This window comes from Melospiza melodia, chromosome 5, assembly GCF_035770615.1.
Source record: "Melospiza melodia melodia isolate bMelMel2 chromosome 5, bMelMel2.pri, whole genome shotgun sequence".
Taxonomy (NCBI): Eukaryota; Metazoa; Chordata; class Aves; order Passeriformes; family Passerellidae; genus Melospiza; species Melospiza melodia.
The window spans coordinates 89057267-89078976 of NC_086198.1; the positions used below are offsets into that span (position 1 = coordinate 89057267).

General features: G+C 34.4%; 1 protein-coding gene across 1 annotated transcript in view; it reads right to left on the bottom strand.

The window, feature by feature from the left end:
- ARAP2 (ArfGAP with RhoGAP domain, ankyrin repeat and PH domain 2) overlaps positions 1–21710 on the bottom strand; it is a 113523-nt gene that overhangs the window by 38213 nt on the left and 53600 nt on the right. The window contains exons 11-19 of the mRNA XM_063157761.1: positions 20845–21044; positions 20011–20096; positions 19129–19311; positions 17275–17449; positions 15656–15790; positions 11996–12140; positions 9643–9745; positions 8828–9026; positions 6796–6859 (exon numbers count right to left, since the gene is read on the bottom strand). Of these exons, the coding sequence (XP_063013831.1) occupies positions 6796–6859; positions 8828–9026; positions 9643–9745; positions 11996–12140; positions 15656–15790; positions 17275–17449; positions 19129–19311; positions 20011–20096; positions 20845–21044 (1290 nt within the window). The remainder of the gene's footprint in view (positions 1–6795; positions 6860–8827; positions 9027–9642; positions 9746–11995; positions 12141–15655; positions 15791–17274; positions 17450–19128; positions 19312–20010; positions 20097–20844; positions 21045–21710) is intronic.

The window sequence follows — 21710 nt, forward strand, 5'->3', positions numbered from 1 at the left end:
TTTAAGGAATCAATTTTCTCTAATGACCATTTATTTGCAAATTAGGATAAGTCAAAATGCTCTACTGAACTTCTATAGAAACAGTTTCATGTAAATAGAAAATACATTTATTTTGATTATTTCATTTTTGGAGGGGGAAGCATCTTATATGATGAGGGAATACTTAATTTCATCTCTTTTTGTTAATATATTTCAATTTTCCTTTTATAAATGTTTCCGTTCTAGCACTCCTGTCTTGGTAGGAAGTGGGGATGCAGTCAATGTATTACACAGCCAGGATCCTAGCCTTTGTCAGGATCCACCATACAGACCGAGTCTTACAGCAGCAGAGTAGATGGCACTAAAATATTTCATTCCACTGAACCACTTCTCTAGGAAGTCTTTACTTCATGACTTCAAAAGCCATACTAACTACCACATATGCCTGTATAGCAGAAACACAGCCTCTCTCTTCCACTGAGAAAAAACAAATTATTTTCCAAAACCTCTCCTATTTTTGCAGCAAAATGAGTGAGCCTAATTCAGTGCTGTCCAAAGTTTCCTTAAGACTTGTCAAAACAGGTAGTTCTCAATCAATGCCTTGTAAAGAATACATCACTACATTTTCTGGTATTGCTACTGCCACACATACATAAGGAAAGTAAAAGGTTAGGAGTAGAAAAAAGTTTGACAGTGCAAGATCCTCTACTCATTTCCTACTATTATTCACAGATCAGAAGAGGTTAGGACAATGATTTATAAAAGATTTACGGTGCTTTCCAACAGAAGAAATGTACATATATATGCATATTACTGGGTGTTTATTTCCCCTGCAGAACAGCAGGACTCACATTACCGTATTATGCAAAAGGATAAATGGAAGTCTCAACAGATTTTTTTTTTTATCCAAAGAATTATGATCTATACAGGAAGCACATACTGTAAAGTGAAAATATTATTACTTCAAAACAAGAAAAGGGCAACTCTGCTGCATATCAATGAATTGATACCAGAGGAGGAGAGAAAAAATACCGTACTCAACTTCAAAGGTCACATGAACTTATCAGCATTTTTCACAGAGATACGAAAGTCTAATCATGGGCCTGTCAATCAATTGTTGTGATATATGAAATACCTAAACTATGTGGAAAAGATCACCTTGTATTTTATGGATCTTTCCATCTTCTCCTCAATGCATCACATTAGAAAAAGATTTCAGAAGTACAAAGTGATGATGTTCTCATTGTTTTCTAAAATTTCAGAAGCTGTTGAGCTCAATGCAGTTACAGAGGAAGAGGGTACTTAATAATTACCAAAGAAAAGGTTGTTTTTGTTTAAGTTGTAGTCCCAAGGGACCAAAACAGGCAGGAAAGAGAAGTTGCTGGTAAGAAATACAAATATGAAAAACATACTGCTATCATGGAACCTAGATTGTTCATAGAAGGTAACTAATTATTTTTGAAAAAATTATACTTGCCCAGTCAAAAATCTCCAGAGTGGCAGCATCAAAAGTAAGATAAATCAGAGACACATTTTCACTACAATACCACAAGAGCAAAGAAGGGAAAAAAATATTAAACTAGTGCCAGACACATTTCAGAACTCAGTCAATTTCCCATGGAAGTGGCTTCAAAAGCTCATCTCAAACCTCAATAATTTTTGGCTGAGAGAACACACCTGGAATAAATTTAAATCAGAAAAACACAAAATAATTTAGAAATAAGATGCTTAAAGCAGTCGTTCTCAGTTTAGTCCTTCGGGGAAAATGTATTTTTTTCCCTAATTGGAAATTACTTTTATATCTCCTTGAACCTGGAAGTAATAAAAAAGAAAGGGGAAATGCTTTCCAGCAGAAGAGCAGAACTCTCCTCAAGAACAGCAGAATTCTTCCACAGAAGTTCATGAAACAACGGAGATAACTTTGCAGATTTAATCTCTGTGTTCATCTCTTTCACAGAGTTTTCAGACAGAATTAATAACAAATACATGCATTTTACACTGAACTAAATTTTGACAATTTTGATAATTGTCATTATCAAAATATAATGTAATATTAAGTCCAAAGCTTAAGACTAAGCATAAACACAGGCTGAAATATAGTTATGTCCCATGTAGCACAAAACTGAGGAATTTAAAGAGTTTATAGAAGTAATCATGCTTGAAAGAATTTATACTATAATGTTTATGAAGATCTACCATGCAGATTACCAACTATTTTCCACAGACTCAAGCAAAATGCATTCCTTCAATACAAATGCACTGCCTTCTATAGTATGTTTACATATGTGCTATTTTTCAGTTCTAAAAATTGATAAAGATCTCACATTTCATAACAAATAGTTAGCAAAAATGACAATATGATGAAAAATGGCAGAATTTTTGCTATGTTGTGTGAAGCACATACAGTCCATAGCCAAGAAATTAATAATTTAAGTACTCGAACAAGCAAGGCAGCCTGCCAATGTAGATTTCTGCCCTAGTGAATTGAGAGAATTGAATTGGCACAAGGACTGCAGCAGATCAACGAGTCTCAACATTAAGGAAGCTACCATTACCTACACAGCTTTATTGTTGACTACCAGCACATCCTTCTGCCCCGGCAGTCAGACAAACAAATGTGACCACACTCCACCCACAGGAGTGCAAAGGCTTCTCTTTAACCCATCCTGCAAAGTCCCCTAGCTTCAGCTATGTCTCTAAGCTTTGTTGCACAGCCGTGCAATGGGAAAGCAGTGCTAACAGAAGATTTTGGGTAAGGTGGGCAGGGAGAGTGTGAAACAGACATTGGCACAACTTAGTGCCCTTTGGCAATTCCCACAAGAGTCTAATAATTTACCTGTCTGAAAACATAGGTACTAAGAAAGTAAATATTGATATGAAATTGTTTGGCAAAATCAAACTGCAACTGAAGCATAGATATTCCATTAAAATGTTTTTTTTCAAGCAATATTTAATCAAGGGACCCTTCAAAAGGTCTTACATCCAGCACACCATATTGGAAGCACAAGCCCTTTCATCTGACTCTTAAGTTTATATTAATTCTGGATTTTAGAATTTTGTGTCCATAACTGCATTTTATGAGAAAACTTACTGCTATCATCAAAGGGTTAAGAAGAAAGCATTGAATGAACCATCAGCCTAAAGAAATTGTGCCAGTATGTAGGGCAGGTTTATTATCCATAATAAGAAAGAGCTAACTACATCACAAGCATAACAGGGGGGAAAAAAGCACCATCTGGATTACATTATGGTCTGAAAACATTCACTGACACCTAAGAGAGAGCTTAAATTATTTCAGAAAAATGTAAGAAATGTTTGAAACTGAACTACCTGTATAACTGCTTCTTTAAAACTTAGCATTAGAGATTTTGCATTAAATTCTACATATAGAAGATATATTTAAAAACTATTGTATACAGATGTTTTCAAGCAACTTCCTTCTTTTCATCATGCAGATCCCTCTGTTGGCCTCTGCTGAACTACACAGGAGTAGCTGCTTCACTACTATGCCATGCAACTTCTGTTTGGACAGCATATTATTGATAGCAACAGGAGGTCAACTATCACCAGGCACTACAAGCATTTTAAAAATACAGAGATCAAGGGAAAAAATCCAAACTGAATATGGATCAAATCAGAGGACACCTCTGTGACAAAGGGAAGCCTCAAACACAGAAAACCTTAAAATGGTTTGCCACTTCTAGCAAGAAGTCAAGAAGCATTTCAACTACGAAACTGGAATACTTCAGCTATGAAAGTGAAAGCAAGAAGAGGCAAATGGCCATCTGATTAGGGTGTAAAACTACACACCACAGTGCTGTGAGAAGTCAAGATTTCCAGCTGAGTTAGATACTGTTCTAGCAGTCTAGACAATATGCTCCAATAGACACTAGAATGTAATAAAATTCCAGTCGGTGTTAATAAAAGGGTGTTCTGTAATTTATTTTAGTGAAGATAGACAAACACAAGCATTAACATGTATAAGATCCGAAAAAAAATAATATAAAATTAAGTAATCTAGAATTATTGTGAAAATTTCCATTGAGCTTCAAAAAAGACAAGATACTTCAAAAGAGAAGCAGTCTTGTGGTTTCAGAAATCTTTTAGTGTGGTTCAGCCTCTGATGATATGCTATTACCTGGTATGATTGCCACCTCTTATTTCTGAGCTGATAGACATCATCAGCTGAACAGGCCGTACAGAGAATAAATGAACAGCAGGGTGCCAAGCAGAAAGCAGTGTAAAGGAAGAGGCAGCAAAAAAAAATAAAAGGTAGAGTGGATTGTATTAATATCTAAGACATTTTGGGAAACTCTCACATGCCTTTTTTGGTAGTACTGTCTCTGAATTCTTGTATTTTATACAAGCTCTAAAGTACTATGTATGTTATGTCCCAAAATTAACTGTAAATTCTTCTTCTGAGTAGATATGTATCAGATTAATGTTACATTTTTTTATCCCAAATTTATTATCTTTTTAAGAATCAAGAATTCCTAGATTTATAACATGGTAATAATTTTAGCAATAAGACTTGAAGTTTTTATAAGTTGTGAAAATGTTTACTTGCATATGCAATCATTCCTAAGTGAGAAGTCCATTTGTAACAACTGAAGTAATTCTTTTACCTACAGTAATTAAAAGAAAAGGTATGAAACAGAAAGATATAATACATGTAAATGTGTGACTTTCCTTAATTAATGAGTCCAAAGATTGAGACTTGAAACAAAGGGCATAAGTATTTGTAAGAAATGGAAAGTCAGTAGAAAAATACTTCAAGGAATTTTCATAAAATTTTCTAGTAAAATTTAACAAAACACTTTAAGAAATTCACCACATTTATTTTTTTATGCAAAGGATGGTGGTTTTTTTGGTTTGGTTTATGGTTGATGGGTTGTTTTTTTCTCCTAAGCTTTTCCTGATTCCAGAAAAATCTTACTTGTTTAACTAAATTCTTTCAATACTACTCTTTATTTATTTTATAATTTATCCTGCATTTAAGTGATAAACAAATTAACAAGGAAGTCATCTACACAGAATCTCTTCCAAGCGATCAATCTGTGCCAAAGCTGACATTAGACGAGCACTGATACAAAATAACAGACAGAATAGGAAAATCTAGAGACTGACATTTCATTTAGCTGATGCTGATGACATCTCAAGGATATTAATTTATCTAGAGCTTGAAGGAGCACAAAGAGGATTAGCAGCTTTATTTCCGCTTACAGTAATTGAGTCTAAAGACAAGGGTGATTTTATATTTAATCATCTTCCACACACACATTAAATTGCTTATCACTTTAAGATGCCATCTCATACAACTGCACTGCACACTTGGATAGTTTTGAAGCAATAGCCTAAAAAACAATCACCATGCCATAGCCAATACACCCATATAGCTTTCAATGTTTAAGATAATGTGAAGACTGCGCATTTAAATTTTTAGGGCAGACTTCAGTGAAGAAAAATTAAATATATTCATGTCCACCTTAAATCAGCCAGTGTCCCTGCTGAAATTATTTTCAAATAGTCCAGAATTTCCCTTAAACTACTAGAGTGGTTCAGGGAAAACCTACGCTCACTTGAAAGAAATAATCTAATGAAATAAATAATAAAACCTGACTTGGAGCTAAGTTTTTCTCAGCATTAATACCTATGAAATTATATGCCTGGTTTATATCCATCTTTAGACTGCACCTTGACTAGGATACCTCAGGTTCCGTGTTTGGTGTATATAGCTTACTTAACGCTGCATCTTTCAATATGTTTTTTTGAAAAAAAAAACAAACAAACACAAACCAAAACAAATCAAATCAACAAGCAAACAAACAAAAACTCAACTCAAAACAGAACTGCCCCAAAAAGACAAGAAAAAGTGTTGCCTTCTAACCTGCGTAGCCCTACTCAGTTCTGAAACTTATACCATATCCTAGAAAGAGTTAAAATTCTAACACACAAGTTACAATGCATTTCTGACAAGCTATTCCAACTTTGAATAGATGTCAAAGGTATCTACGAAGTTTTTTTTGTTTGCCAAAGAAAGAAACACCCTCCATTTATCAACCTATTATTGGCTGTTCAAAATACTGCATAAATACTGTACCACTTAAGACAGACTCCTGCCCAATAACCTATCATGGAAATTAAAAAAGCCTCAACCTACTAGAAACTAAGAATTATCTTCCACAATTTGTACTTTCATCTTTGAATTTGTACACATATTTGAGGCAGAAATACATACCTCACCTCAAGTTCCAACCACCTCTATCATATAAATATGATACAGTCATCTCTGCCAAATATTACCTCCTTGGAAGCAGATATGGATCGTGTTTGCTTTGTAAGTATGTTTTTTCCTAGACAGTATATTGTTAACAGATCAGATATTACAATAAGATTAACCAGAGGACCCATTCATATCCTCTCAAACCTGATCTAGGCAGCTTGAGATACAGAATCCTGAGACATAAGAATGATTAAAAAAATCAAGTAGTTTACAGTAAAAGCTCCGAAGAGCTACTCCTTTTTTACAAGGTAAAAAGAGTTAGATCCTTTTGAAGAAATCATTATTGGCAGACTAATCTGGGAATAGTTTTCTCAGTGGGAAAACAGTTTTTAATTAAGTAGTGCTTGTTAACATTTTGTGACACAGACATAAAATATAATTAATGCACAAAGATATTCCCTCCTTTAAAAACTCTGCAAATTTACTCTCTTACTAGCAACCCTAAGTTTTTAAAAAACTCCAGAACTTATCAACAATAATTCTACGATATGACTATAAAAACAGATTAAATATTTTTCAGATCGGAACCTTACCTTCCTTTTTCAACGAGCAGCAGGACATCTATTCTCTCTCCATTTTGCATCACACTGCTGGTTGCTGAAAACAAAACACATACACATTCATATGACCTTCACAGACACATATTTATAGACAAACACATACATGCATGCACATACAGACAGACCTTTTTTTCAAAATGATCTCCAGTGGCAAAAGGAGCATGGAATTCCTAAACTTTGCAAATAAAGAATGCTGCCGATAATAGTAACAAAACACCACAAAATACCACACCACATTTACATTTAAAAGAAAAACTAACACAAAACACTATCAAGAAAGTTTAAACATACTTTTTAAGGTGAAAATATGCTACAGTGTTTTATTGTACTCAACTTGTAAATACAAGTTGTAGAAGACATAATGATTCCGAAGTAAGCTGGATTTTGGAAATCATTAACTTGAAGATCATTTCCACCCTTCTTTTATGCCTTATGTTATCCCTGCTAAAAAAAGCACCCTGTAAAACACTCACATTGTACATAACACATCAAATACATCTGGATAGCTTTCAGTTACGCTGCTTAAAAACTATACTGTGCACTATACTAAAACCAGTAAATTAAATGTAACCTGCTTACTAATTTGAAATTCTGAAAACTTAATTTCTCAAAGTGCGTGTCATATGTAATGCACACCTTATTTGAACTAATTCCCAGAGAGAGTAAAGTCCTAAATACCAATGAAAACCAATAAACACATTGCATGTTATATGATGTTTTTGTGTCACACAAACTCCTAGCTTCGTCTATATTTACTGAATCAAATATCAAGAAGGTAAGTCACTATACTTCCAAAAATGATTCATAAGTTTTCAAGTTTCATTTCACAAATCATTATTATCACTATTAACAGTGGAGCAGATATATTCTGGAGAGAGCAGAAATCAAAGAAAAGAATATGGATATATAATATTTCCTAGAAATACAACTAATATTAAAAACCCCAAGCGAAACAAATTCTCAACTGCCAGTCAAAAGTCTTTCATTTTCATACATGAGATATAATATACACAGATTTTTCATGCTCTTATGATTCTGGCAGAGGCAATTACAGTTGCATCATCAAAAAAAATATCAGGAACAGTTCTCCTTATGCCTAATCTTTTAATTCTGAATTAGGATCAAAAGTATTCACAAGTTGAAAGACATCTAGAGGCATAAAAACATTGCTGATTAAAAACCACCTTCATGATGTTATTTACACCAAACATAACGTGGCAGTAAAGAAACAGTGGAAAACCCAATGGCATTTAGGCAAGCTCCTGCAAAACAGTCCACAATCTGTCAGCATTCATAAAGAGTATCATCAATAAAGAGCTAAACTATCTTCTCTATGCTACTTTATTAGAAACCTCAAATTATATGTATTTTTCTATGTAACATATTGCCTTGTTCAATATAAAAACAAGTAGGGCAGATATGCTTAAAAGAGGATTCAGAGCATAATTACAAACAATTATATAAAATTGGTCATAGAAGACCATGTGTACAAACATTCTTATCTCTCCACATCATGATATTGAGCAAATAATATTTTTAGTATTGGAAAAAAGTCTATTAGTCTGTGAAGTTTTCCAAGAGAATTATAATTTTCCAGTATGTTTGAGTATTTTAAAACTAGACCTGTCAATCATCTCAAGAATGTGTTCTGCAGTGAGTATTTCTGCCCTGTCAAAAATATGAGACAATAATCCCAAAAGGTTATATATTATTATTCAATTCTGTACTCTTGTAAGAAAGATACTGCTGCAACTGGAACGAAAACTGTCATCATTCATTTTAAAGCTGTGAAAAATTTCTCTGGCATGTGCCAAAATGTAGGAAAAAAAACCCCAAGACAGAAATTAACCAACCCCATATTTAGATAAGAGTTGGAAGAACATCTGACTCATGTGAAGGAATACTTACTGAGCTTCCCAATATTTATTACTTTGAAATGTAATAGAAATGTCCTTAACAGTGAATTAATCCCACAGAACACATCCTGAATACTAGATGTTCTTACTTAGCTCTTGCAACCTCCTTAGATATATGGAATCTTCTTCAGCATCCTCCATTTCAAGACAAAAATAAAGGCTTGACTTCTCTATAGCAAACCAGCCTTTTCTCCACTGATCCAGGTTGTGGCAATCTTTGTAGTACAGCTGCCCAATGAGGTCGCAGTCCCGCTCTAACAATGATTCTGCCACCGGGGGAACAAAATGCTACCAAAGAAAATGGGGTGAGTCAGATGAAGAAAAAAACCCTCTGCCCCTAAAAAACAAAATCAAAATACTGCAGATCTACAGGACTCCAGGATTAAGGTCCCAGTAAAAAAAACCTCAAACTTTGAGATGTAAAACCCACACTCATATGCCCATAGATACACTAAATTTCAAATGCAAAATCAAGTTTAACATTTTTTCCATTCACACTCTACAATTGATTTAATTAGTAATGTGATTATTAACATTTGGAACAGTATAAAATATGGTATTGTCTTATGAATTTCATTTCAGCAAATAAATTTAATAGAACTGCAACCATAAAAAACTTAGCTGAAATATACTCATACAGCACATGTCTTTATATTAGAGCACGTTTAATATATTCTTAAGGTCGGCATTCAAATGCTGCTTCAATTCCTTTCACATTTTATTACCTTGTTTCAAACATTAAATCACAAAAGTTATTTCTTCCTGCTGCACAAGAAACCTTTACACACAGGAGAGATCAGTATTCATCAATAATGGCTTCTCAAAGGTTTTAAGCTAACAATGGCACTTTATTATTTGTGCAAAGGCTCCTGGCCTAACTGAAAAAGATAATTATCAGTATTACCTTAGCTATTGCTGAAGTCCATTTTCTTTGTGAATGTGCATTTTCAGCTCCAAACAGAAAAACACGCTCTGACAGTAAGTATATTTCAAATGTAAAGATGTCCCTAAAGAAAGTAAGAGAAGAAACACAGCTGTATTTAGACTCCAAAAGAGCAGACATACTAGTGTCAATTTATTTCACTATTTTTTCATTCTTTCATACATATGGAATGGAACCCATCTGCATTTCTCCTCCAATATTACAAGCAGGGCCTAGCTAATAATAAAGCACTTTACAATATATCAGGATCAAAGTACTTTGCAGGTCAATAATACATGTTTAAAGACTATGGTGTAACAGCTTTTTGAAAAATTCCAAAATGCATAAAAATGTTTACATATAGTCATTAAAAATGCATAGGGAATTTTTTGCTTTTGCAAGCTCATGTTATTTGATCAAGCACATTTTTGTGATGCATTCAAAAGATTTTTTTGTATGTTTAATATAAGCTGAACAACCAGTTGAATGGGAAGTTGTAAACAAGTTGAAATGTTGTTTCATAGGGGCTTTTAGATGTCATTTGGTCTCATCTCGTGCTCAAAGAGGGATTATCACAATGAGAAGCCTTGAAAACAGCCAAGGACGGAGAGTATTATTCTTGTCACCAACCTGTTCCTGCCCTTCACCTGCCCTTTTAACTGAGGAGGCTTTTCCTGTCAGGCAGCCTGAATCTGCTGGGGGGAAATGCATGGTCACTGTGCATCACCTGCCATCACCAACAAGAGTAGGAATACTTTGAAGTTGCTGTAGCTTAAGAAACTCTTAAAAGTTTCCTTAAGGAAGGTTCTTAGGTATCTTTCCTTTTAAAAATTATACCACTATTTCAGCAGATGAACCCTGTTTATTCAATTTTTAATGGACAAATAAGAAGAAAACGCAAACCAGTTTAAATTGGTGTGGAATTTGGAAAGTAAATATGGTGCTGAAGTTTGGGTCGGTCACTCTTTAACTCAAAAATTATGGTTCAGCAATTTATAGTATGATTTTGCCTGTGACCTCTTGTTAGATGCCAAATAGATGGAGTATGTTTTTTCCTTTCAATGCTGAAGACTGAGATTTGTCTAAATGTGGAGAACTGAGCATGAATCACTTCTACAATTTTCAATAGCCACTTGGAAAATTATATAAACACACAGTTCTGACTAACAGAATAGACATTTTTAAGGACCCGCTGTTTCACTACATGAAATGTCAAATCTAAGTAAAGTTTCTCATAAAACTCCTCAATCTCAAGTAAAGCACAACAGGAAGTTAGTTATTTCCAAACAGTGAAGTATTCAGCCAACAATGTTTTTTAATTTAGTTATTAAGCTAAAATTGAACCATCTGGAAATGCAATAAACAATAGGTTAGATTTGAACACAGAAGAAAAAAGTGATTTTTTTTTTCTTTTTTCTGGGTACCACAGAGCTACTGCAGAATAGTGAAGGCCACTTCTCTGTATTTGATGGCATATTGAGACATCACCATGTTTCAGGATCTCTCTCCCCTCTAGCAGTCTAAGTCCTTTATTCCCATTATCTTTTTCAGGAGCTTACTGAATAGACTATGCCTTCTTTGCAGACAATTTTGTTTTGTAACTAAAAGAATTACAGTATTATACTATAGAAAGGTTTTGTTTTTTTTTAGGTGCATATACACAGATTCAAAAATAATGTGCTATGGAATCTGTTAGACAAATACAAAGCATATTTTAAACAAAAATGTTGCACTAAAGAAATTGAGTATCACTGTAATCAGATTTAGGTCACTCCCTATGTGATGTTTTCCACGAACAAATGGGATGTGAGAGAGTTATAAAAGAAAAAACAAGACCTTCCCCACCCCCCCCCCCCAAAAAAAAGAAAGAAAAGCTGGTTTCTTCCAGTTAAAAATGTTCATCAGTTCCACTGTTGTCCTCAGCTACAGAACTAAGGATGGATTTCAAAAACCAATGCCTCTGTGACCAAATCCAGAAGCATTGTGGAGAGCTCCAGTCTGCTGCATCAGAAGGAAGAAGCAAAGCGAGAATTTTGGCTTGAGGCAGAGGTCAATACCAGAAAGAGAAATGAGTATTAATTGTTCAATTTATCATCATGCAACCTTTCAAGCACTGAGAATATTCATTACAGATTTAAAAAGAAACATACGTATCTAATTTAAGCTGCCCTTTTAAATTACCCTAACATTTTCATTCTATCACTATAAAAAATCCCTACATATGACATAGCACTAATTTCTTGAAGTCAGAAAAAGCTTTTTTTCAAAATTGCCTATTCAAAATTCAGGAAAAAATGAACAGTTTGTTTACTGAAATATGAATTCAGGAGCTTACCCTCTATTTAAAAAGAAGTCTGACTTGTGTACTACGAGACAGATAACTTCATTGATGTCAATCATGCCATTAGGAGTGGTAGTTTTATCATTTTCATAGTAGCTCAGAAAGCCACTTTCCAAAGTGCACCATCTTTTGTTGCAATCTGTGATTAAAAAAATAGAAAGGTCAGATTTTCTTCATTAAGATTTTTTTTTTTAATAGGTAAATACAAGATGGAGAAAAAAGGCTGCAGAGCAACTTCACTGAATTATTTGGTATTTTTAATTACAACTAAATGTTTACTTCCTCTTATGTCCTAAAATATGAATATAACACATGACACAACATAGTAATGTCTATTTGCTACTGAAAATAGTCATAAATTCATTCTAGCTTATGTCTATTTCTTAGAACAAAATCTGAGGTCCATCTGTTTCCACTGCTGCAGAGAAGTAGATCATAGAAGAAAATACTTTTCTTATTTTCCACTGTCTAAAAATTCCTATACAGCTGGCAAAGTACTTCTGAGAATTTGGTGAAACAGATCTGGCAAAAAAAACCCCAGAAAAATCAAACAACAAAACCCAGTTGTAATCTGAAAATATTAACTATTTTATCTGATATTTCATGCTTTTTCTGTTGTTTTCTATATGGTTTATATAAGTTTTATAAATATTTTGTACTATTTATTAATATTTCTTTATATCATGCTATTTGCTATCTAGTGCTATCTATATTCTGTCTAAATACAAATGTTAAGTACTAAAATAAACATAAGATAAATGGCTTGGTAACGTATTCATTTATGAGAGTTGAGCACCAAATTTTAAGGTTTTGAATGTTCAGGGTTTTTTGTCCCCCAGCTTTTCCTCCCTCATCTTCCAAAACCTATTCTGCAAAACAGCTCACTACTTCAATATTCATTAAACTATTAAACTCTCAAGGACAATTTTGGAATATCGAAGCTTTTTAAAGGGATCCATAAAACCTTTTACACTAGAAACAAAAGCAAAAATCAAACTTGAGCCCCTAAACCTCTAAGCTTTACTTTTTGATCCACTCCATCAGAATAGCACCAACATTTGAGCTCTCCTCCCGCTGATATCAACAGCTGTTAATTAACAACAACTCTCCTCAAAATGCACGCACCCCTGCTGAAAACACTGATGCTGCTGTAATGAGAAGTACACACAGAGTTGGCTCTCTCCTGTACTGAGACACACATAATGAAAAACGAGGCTGTATTTCCAGGTGTTCCACCTGGTTGGGACAAAACCTTGGTTAATTCACAGCACTGAATGATTTCTTCAGTGTCCCCTCACCATTAGGGCCAAGTCTACAAAGGGATAACAGTTTTCTGTGACAAGAAAGCACTTAAATTTTCAGCCCTTGATGCTGAAGACAAGATTGTCACCTGCCTCAGAGATTCCTAACACTGAAGAAAAACTTAATTCTAATGATTAAACAGCTTCACAGGATTCTGATTTGGAGCCCTATCCACATACAGCATAAAAAAAAAAAAGGCCTGAAATCCGTCTAAATGCTGGGAGAAAATGGTGCTCCCCCTGGGCTGCAAAGGCCTCAATTAGTTCATGGCAAGTCAGAACTGCTTCAGCAGGAGCTCTCTTCTCTACAACTAGATAGTTAGGTCAGATTTTTTGGTAACATGACCTTATTTGAATATCTACAGGCAGAGGAAGGAACTGAAATTTTCTCCCCCATTAGTACTCTAACCCTCAAATTACTTCCTGAAGAGAATGAAAAATAGTATGTCCACTTATTCACAATAATTTGCAATATGAGTATTACTTCATGTTAGTGAGATTTAGAAACAGTTCTGGATGTAGTGAAAGAAGAGAAAAAGAAAGATTATATATTTTGTATTTTGAGTAGCAAGAAGTACTTATGTCATACTGCTTTTTAAACATGGCAGAGATAGATTAGAGCACTAAGGTAAGAGCAGTTTCTCATTCAAAGTTGCAGGGTTTTTTTTGTTTTTTAAAGTATGTCATTACATCTCCCTCCCTTGTGTCTCGCTGAACAAAAGGTCAGGGAAACTATCTCCTATGTATCTGTAAAGAACCCATCCCAGAAATATCAGTCCTGACAAACCCATGGGTAATTGAACAGCAATACAAAAACAAAGTAAACAAGTGCCCATGCCCAAAAAAGCAAACAGTAGAACACCTACCATCTTCAAGACACAATCACAATTTCAGAGAACAAAACCTGACCTCAGAGAAATCCGGTTCCTTTCCATTTATTGTACGCTCCCTCAAGTAGTAAGTGCAATGGTAAGTAACAGACTACGAACTTTCAAAGCAGCTTCATTTCTGTCCACTGAAGACTTGAAATGGAAGACAGTCAAAATTTCTTGTCTGGGGGCTTTCCTTATAAATTTTAAGAAATCGTACTAACAATGCTCAGTCGCAGTACATCTCCCCCCCAAAATGCTACAGAAGCCATTCTGTGAGCACTTTCAGCCAAATCTTCAATCTATACAGGTATTTGGAAATATGCCACTTCTAATATGGCATTGTGTCAGAAGAGATTGCCTTGTATCCGCTCTCCACTTGGCTAAGCACTGACTTTATGAATATATACAGATATCCACAGCACAGAAGATCAGGCTTGAACTTGGAGCAAGTAGTAATGAGCTTTTCAGTTAATACATTGTTTCCCAAATATGCTCCATGCAATTTCAGAGCAATCCCAGATAAAGTCCTATCCAGCAGCAGTCCTCTGTCAAAACAGGCCTGTTTGTTAAGAATTCCAAAGTTGCTAGGACATGCCTGTGATCAGGCATTAGCACAGTCATCACCCAATGCTTTCAAAAATTTGGAGCCACATTAACATACGGATTCTTCAAAAGCATATTTAAACAGAATTTCTATGCTTTAGCATACTTTTAATATCCATTAAGAATATTAAAGGCATATGCCATGAGAAAATGGACACAATCATACAAAAATATGTATACACTAGTGCAGGATGGCATGTACGGATTTTAGAAGCAATAAATTCAATAATAAATCACAACAGATTTTAAAAATCCATGTTATTTGTTTAGATGCAAGAAAAATATAGGAAGACAAATGGGAAGAAAAGGGAAAAATTACCTGATAACACCTCCCTCTCTCAGAAAAAAAAGAAAAACAGTAGACTGATATGCACAGGGGGCCGTGTATATCTACTGTGATATACATGCATTATCCCCCCCACAAAGCTCAAGTTGTCATAGAGTCATTGTAGATGCTCATTTCCACTTGGAAGATTTTGTAAATTCGTGAGCTTGAGAAACACCCTACTAAAAATTCAGTGCTACTTGTAAATGACTCCTGTAATAGAATCATTTTAGATGAAAATTAATTCTTGGCACTAATCTAAATATAATTAAAGCAAGAAGTGTTTCTGTTTGTTTCTTATTTATCAATTACTGTGTTTACTGAACAATTTTTCAGAACTTCAGTTTTCTTCCTCTGTCAACTACTGAATGAAGAGATCAAGACAAACAGTATTTTCTTTATCTGAAAGAGGTCTACTGAATCAAAAGAGGACATTTCTTATCAAAGACATTTCATCTCAAAAAAAGTAGTGCAAGAAGTTAAAAAGAACAAAATTAATCCAAATCATACATATTCATGTGTTATTCAAATACATAAATTGAAAGTTAAATACCTTCTTTTAATTTCTTCTCTGAAGGAAGCTTAGCCGCATTAGAAGAAACTTGGTACAAGAATTCACAAAGAAAGGTGGAATGTGAAGAATCTTCAGAGAAGCCACTTTCACAACAAGGATCATAGTTTGGGAAATCTGCTCAAAGACAAAGGAGTAAAAACCATACAGGTCTTCATTTATATCAGTTAAAGCCATTTTTCCACATGTCTAAATGCATGTCTGCAAATATGCAGTTGATCTGCAGTATCTTTACTACAACACTGATAAAACTTCCTGGTTTTATCTTTATAATTAGAAAACAGGTTCATTAAAAAACCTGGTTCACATTTGTTACAATGTCACCATTGTCATCCACTGCTTGCCAAGGTAATATAAAATACTGTTTCCTGATGTTCTGAACTTTGATTTTCATCCGTTGTGTAACATACTTCAACAGAAGGAGATTGCTTCTCTTGAGGGGTTATATAGAGTTTACCAGCAACTCCGGCAGCAGACAGACAACAATTCTGGGAATCATCACCAACATACACTGTCTCCCCTCCCCTAAAGATAAGAACATGATGGTGCTACCTTGGCTGGAGAAAAAAAAAAAGTAGAAAAGACAAGTAAACTTCTCTCTCCATAACCTTAGGACCACTTGAGACCATAGGTAGCAAAGAAATCACCCTAGCTACATGTCTGCACCTGACTGAGCTCCACATCCTATGACCCAGTGCATGGCACTGGCCTGAGCAATACTCAGGCAGAAATTTAGGCACTGTGTCTGCCCCTGGAAGCTTTGATTCATTCCTGTGTTTCCCACTAATCCTTTTTTTGCTCAGCCTGAATGTAAATCATTGTCACGTTGCAGAGTGACACAAGCCAAGAGAAAGCTGGTCCAGTACTACATCCACATATTTTTATTTTTTCAGTGTAGATCAGTATGTGAACTTTCAGCCCCTGATGGTTTCAGACACTGCCCAGCGCTTTTAAAAGAAAAGCTCAGTTACATCCAGGCACATCAATACATTTACTGTTAAGAGCAGCTTTCTGTTTTCAAGAGCCTCATAGCGGCCACACACTGCAAACAGAACTGTTCACTTCCAAGCCAAAGTTTATCATTTGCTCCAAGCTGCAACAGAAGCTGTGATGGGAAAAGGAGGTTTCTAGGATAGATCTTATTGCAGGTTCAAGAGCTGAGTTTTATTTTGGGAAGAGAGTTTGTGAAAAAAACAGCTAGGTCTGTGTGCAATAGGAGTGGTATCAATTTAAATATCCTTTGAGGAGAAGAAAAAGCACTAGATTAATTCTTTAGACATATGTTTGTGTACCCATTTTTTTTTTCTGGTAAAAGACTGTTAATATTGGCAAGAAGATGATGGGTTTTTTCTGTGGTATAACTAAGGGTATGAGATCTATGACTTATCACTGTGTTGTCTAAGTCCTAAACATGATGTCTGAGCAAAACAGCAAAACTGCACACAAGTGAAATTGTGCTCTAATAAAATATAGTTAATGCCATCACAACTGCTTCTCTGATATACCACTATTCTTCACAGCAAAGCCAATTCTGCTCCTGAATTAATTCCTTCTCTTTGTCATAATAAAAAATTAGATCAAAAGAACAAAATGCATCATACCTGAGAACTTATTATGGTACAGGAATTCCATCTGCAGTCTTTGCCCAGCTTTCTTGGCCAGTAAGTATGGGGTGCTGTTAACAGGGTCTCCAGTGGCACACATGGCATCAGCCCCACTGAAGAGCAACATCAGAGTTTCGAGCACATCTTGCTTGACTACAGCAGCACACAGGGCCTTATCAGAGAGAGGGGAAACAGGCAGTCTGTTTAAATTAGAAAGTTACTGGCAACAAATACGTGCAACCTAGACTCAAATCCTTTCAACCCTGATATAGCTGTACCATGAACATTGAGAAGTACCAGAAACCATGAAGTATTGGCCGAATCTAAAAGAATTCAGCAACAAAAATATCCCCAAATATCAGCCCAAACCCAGCAAAACATTGCTTTCACAAATTGCACTTTGGAAAGATAACATGAGTAAATACAATTGGAGAGGAAGCTTGCTGTTTATTTGCATCAAACTACTAAAGAAAAACTCTTACTATTTCAGACCTCAGAAGCTCAACAAAAGAGATGAGATTAGATTCTCAAACTCTGTTGCTGGGACTCATTTTGAAATTCCTAGGTAGATTTTTAAAAACTCCCATCAGTCAATAAAGCAAACTACTCTTTTTATTAAGATGTATTATAAGACACATTAAGTTAATTAATATATATTAAGTTTTTTTCACTCTTTTTATTAACCTGTATCTTGATACCTGTTCATCTTCCTTGAAATTTAAACAGCTCACCACATCCTAAATCATGAGTCTCCTTTTATTTTTTGAATACACAGACAAACATAATAAACTTAAACTTTTTTTTACAAGATTTGTCCAAAACCATAAAACCAAAAATAGTTACACAGAGCAACTTATTCCATTAAAATTTAAATTACTTAATATTTATTTAAGTTATTTAGTTAATGAATGAGTTTTTCTTAAATGATTAAGGCAAAGGTCACTCAAAATAGGAAGATTACTCCTATAAAATTTAGCTGTTCTAATAAACACATAAACACCCAGGATGCACAAGATAACAAAGACAGTTCAGTAAAAGTTCTAGAATTACTTTACAATTAATGCCTTATTACATTGTAATTTCATGTCTCTGCAGAGAAGTTGATAACTTTTCCCAGAATTTAAATGATTATTTGACATATATCCTTCCCCACAAAAAACAAACCCCACAATCTCTGTATATCCTTTGAGACAATTTGATTCATGCAATTGGGTGCACTGAATTGCAGAATGCATTAAAACTGTTCTGTATTCAGTAACCCTGAAAAATCACTACTCAAGCCATCAGATCTTAGAAATCAGTCAAATGGACATCAAATTCTACAGAGACATTGAAAATTGAAGTTCTCTAATTTACAACTTTAAAGAGCTTGTTATTTTTGTAAAAGTAGAGAACATACATTTTCCATCATTAATTTAAGCTTTTTCATTTCCAATAAGCTACTATGTAAGTGTGTATCAGTTATTTTCACCATTAATGACAATGAATCATCTACTATATTTGAATGTTAGATGTCAGACAAAACACATAAGGAGGTAATCTAAAGAAATGAAGTGGAAATTTGCATCCCTAGACTATAGTTACATTAAAATAAAGATCCATATTTTGATGGCTCAGGAAAACATAGGAAGAACTACAATAACCTTCATCAAATAAACCAACAGGAAAAACAATAAACCAGGTAGTTATGCAATGACTACTGCAAAGGCTCCAAAATAACCCTTATTCAACTGTGTCAGAATGTCACTCAGGACACTGAATTAATTTCTTACCAGTTTAACAAGATGACCAAATTGCAGACAGATACAATACAATCCAAAACATGGTATTGGCTTAACCACGCTGTGTTACCTTATTCAACTGTTCCTTGGTTTTGTAGTGGAAAGGCGTTTTCCTGAATTTTCCCTCTTTGTATTTTTGTGTAATGAATGCTAATCTTTTTTCTGCAGGGTCATCAATATGCAATTCTTCATCTGGAGGAAGATTTCCAGCCCAAAAACTGTTTGCCCTCTTATTTCCAATGACGATAAAGATCTGGATGAGATGCAGGGAATAAATCAGCAAATTAGTATGAAGGATATGAAGCTAGCCTCTGAACAGTTCTCAGCTGCTAAAAGTTGAAGAAGAAAGTTATTAAAGAAAAGAAAATTTCCTTCAGGAGACAGCAGCCTCTCTCAGTCACTGCCTATGGTCATCTACAAATGAATAATAAAGCCAGCAGCCATCATTTACCATCAATAGCAGCCAAGCTTTAAAAGGTTAATCAGTTACAATACTTCATTGTATATTAGAAAATATTAGTTCAAGTTCAGAGAAGAGTAGCATGTGTTTTAAAGAAAACACTGATGGCTCCAACCCTCTCTGTCAGGACCACTGTTTACCACCACCCTTTTTTAACATCCCAAGCAGCAAAACTGGCAGTGACAAGTTTCCTCTCTTTTCCCCTTTCTTCATCTTGAGTGCTCTCCAAAAGCATTTGATTTCTTTTTCCCCTGAAATATTAGGTACTTGGAGAAATACTAAGAGAAACTACATTTTGTTTGCAAAACAAATATTTGGAATTCCTGAGAGGTACATGATGCACAGTAACATCAAAAGCATCAAGTCTACTGTAACACCACCATATTGTTTAGCAGCTCTATGTTCAGTTTTCTTAAGAGTAAAGCAGCAAATACCTCCCTTTTATACAGTAGGCTTCAAGATGGAAAAAAGAGTTAGAATATCACAACATACCTCAATAAGTTCATTGCTCCAAATGCTTGCATCCATTTTTAGACTCCGGACCTTGGAATCTCTTGGTCCTAAAGACCTGTGTTGTCCTGAAAATCCAACAGCATTACTTAACTAAGGCACTTAAAACAGGGTTTCTCTTCTGCTTAGATAAAAAAAAAAAAGTGATGAAGGCAGATTTATTCTACTTGCTGTTTTTAAAAAAGGTTGGGTTTGACATTTGAATAATTTAAATAAAAAAATACATTTTTTTAAAAAAAGTTAATTTCATTTGATAGTAATGAATAAAAAAATAGGCTGTCTCATGTAGACTGTTTCTTGGATAGCTTGATTTGAAAGAAAGCCTAGAATTATAAATTATTTCCTTGAATCTACAGCTTAAGCATTTCAATATAAAACATGACAACTGTATTTTGAGCAGTATCTGAAAAAGCTATCCCTATTGGCAGCAAAATATGTGCAGATGTAAAAAAATTAATACCCAAAATTTATACACTGAAAATTGTTATTCTTTGGCATCTAGCCTTGCGAAAGCCATTCCTTTCCCATGAAGTGTTAGCGTGTCTTAATTTCCACTAATTGTGAAGGATGATTCACCTGAGAGAATTCAATCACTACAGACATGTCATTTATGCATGGAAGTGCTTTAGAATAAGGCTGACCTTGGTACTAAAAAGAAAAGTTATGCTCACATTTTGTTTCTCAAAACTTCTATGAGAATAACACTTCAAAAATTAAAAAAAAAAAATCAAAAAATAATGCCAATTCAAGGACATATACAGATATGCAAATATGACATTTTGTGGAACCCACATAGCTTGTCATTAATTACTCTACCTGCACACTTCTTACAAATGACAACACAGAGATTGATGGATGCCCAGTCAGGACCGGGAGCTTTACAGTCAGCGCAGCTCCTGTTGGACTCATTGAACCAAATCTTCTCAGCTACTTCATAATCAGATAGAGTTTCTGCTATTGATTGCTGGAGTGCTTCAATCCAGTCTTGTTTCTCTCTTTCTGACTCCGCTGTAAAGCTGAAACAATTGACTTTTCTGTGTTATTGATCTTTATTTTAAAGCCCAATTACACATGGTCTGTAGTCTCCTTATTTATTATATTTACACCCGAAATCACAGTCAAAAATCTTCCTCCACACAGATATAAATCCTAAGATAGAATGTATTATTTTGTATTTTTGAATTCAATGAAACTTGCTCTGTTTTAGCATTGTTTTCAACAAAACCACTACTAGTATAAGGTATGTAGCTTTTGTAACATTCATGTAAAATGCCTGAGTTAATTTCAATCTTTTTATGTTACCCATTACCAAACTTAAACACTGAACTTTAACAAAAGCATAGAATGACATAAGGAAACATGGAGAATTAAATGAGAATTAAAAAAAGACTGGGAATTGAAAAAACTACTGAGAATTAAAAAAATACTTGCTTTTCATTTAAATTTATCTTTATAAAAATTAAATAATAAAAAAAATCAACACAGTCTTGTCTTAAGAAAAAAATCAAAGAACTATCTACCAACTAGCAACAGATTCAAATTGCTGATCAAGACTAATTTACCTGCTAGCTGACTGAGAGTGAAAGTATTTCCTAACATTTAACAATCCCAGGAGAACAAAGAAATTTCCTCCTTCATTACAACATTTCAGTTAAGAAACACTACAACACTTAACAAAAGGC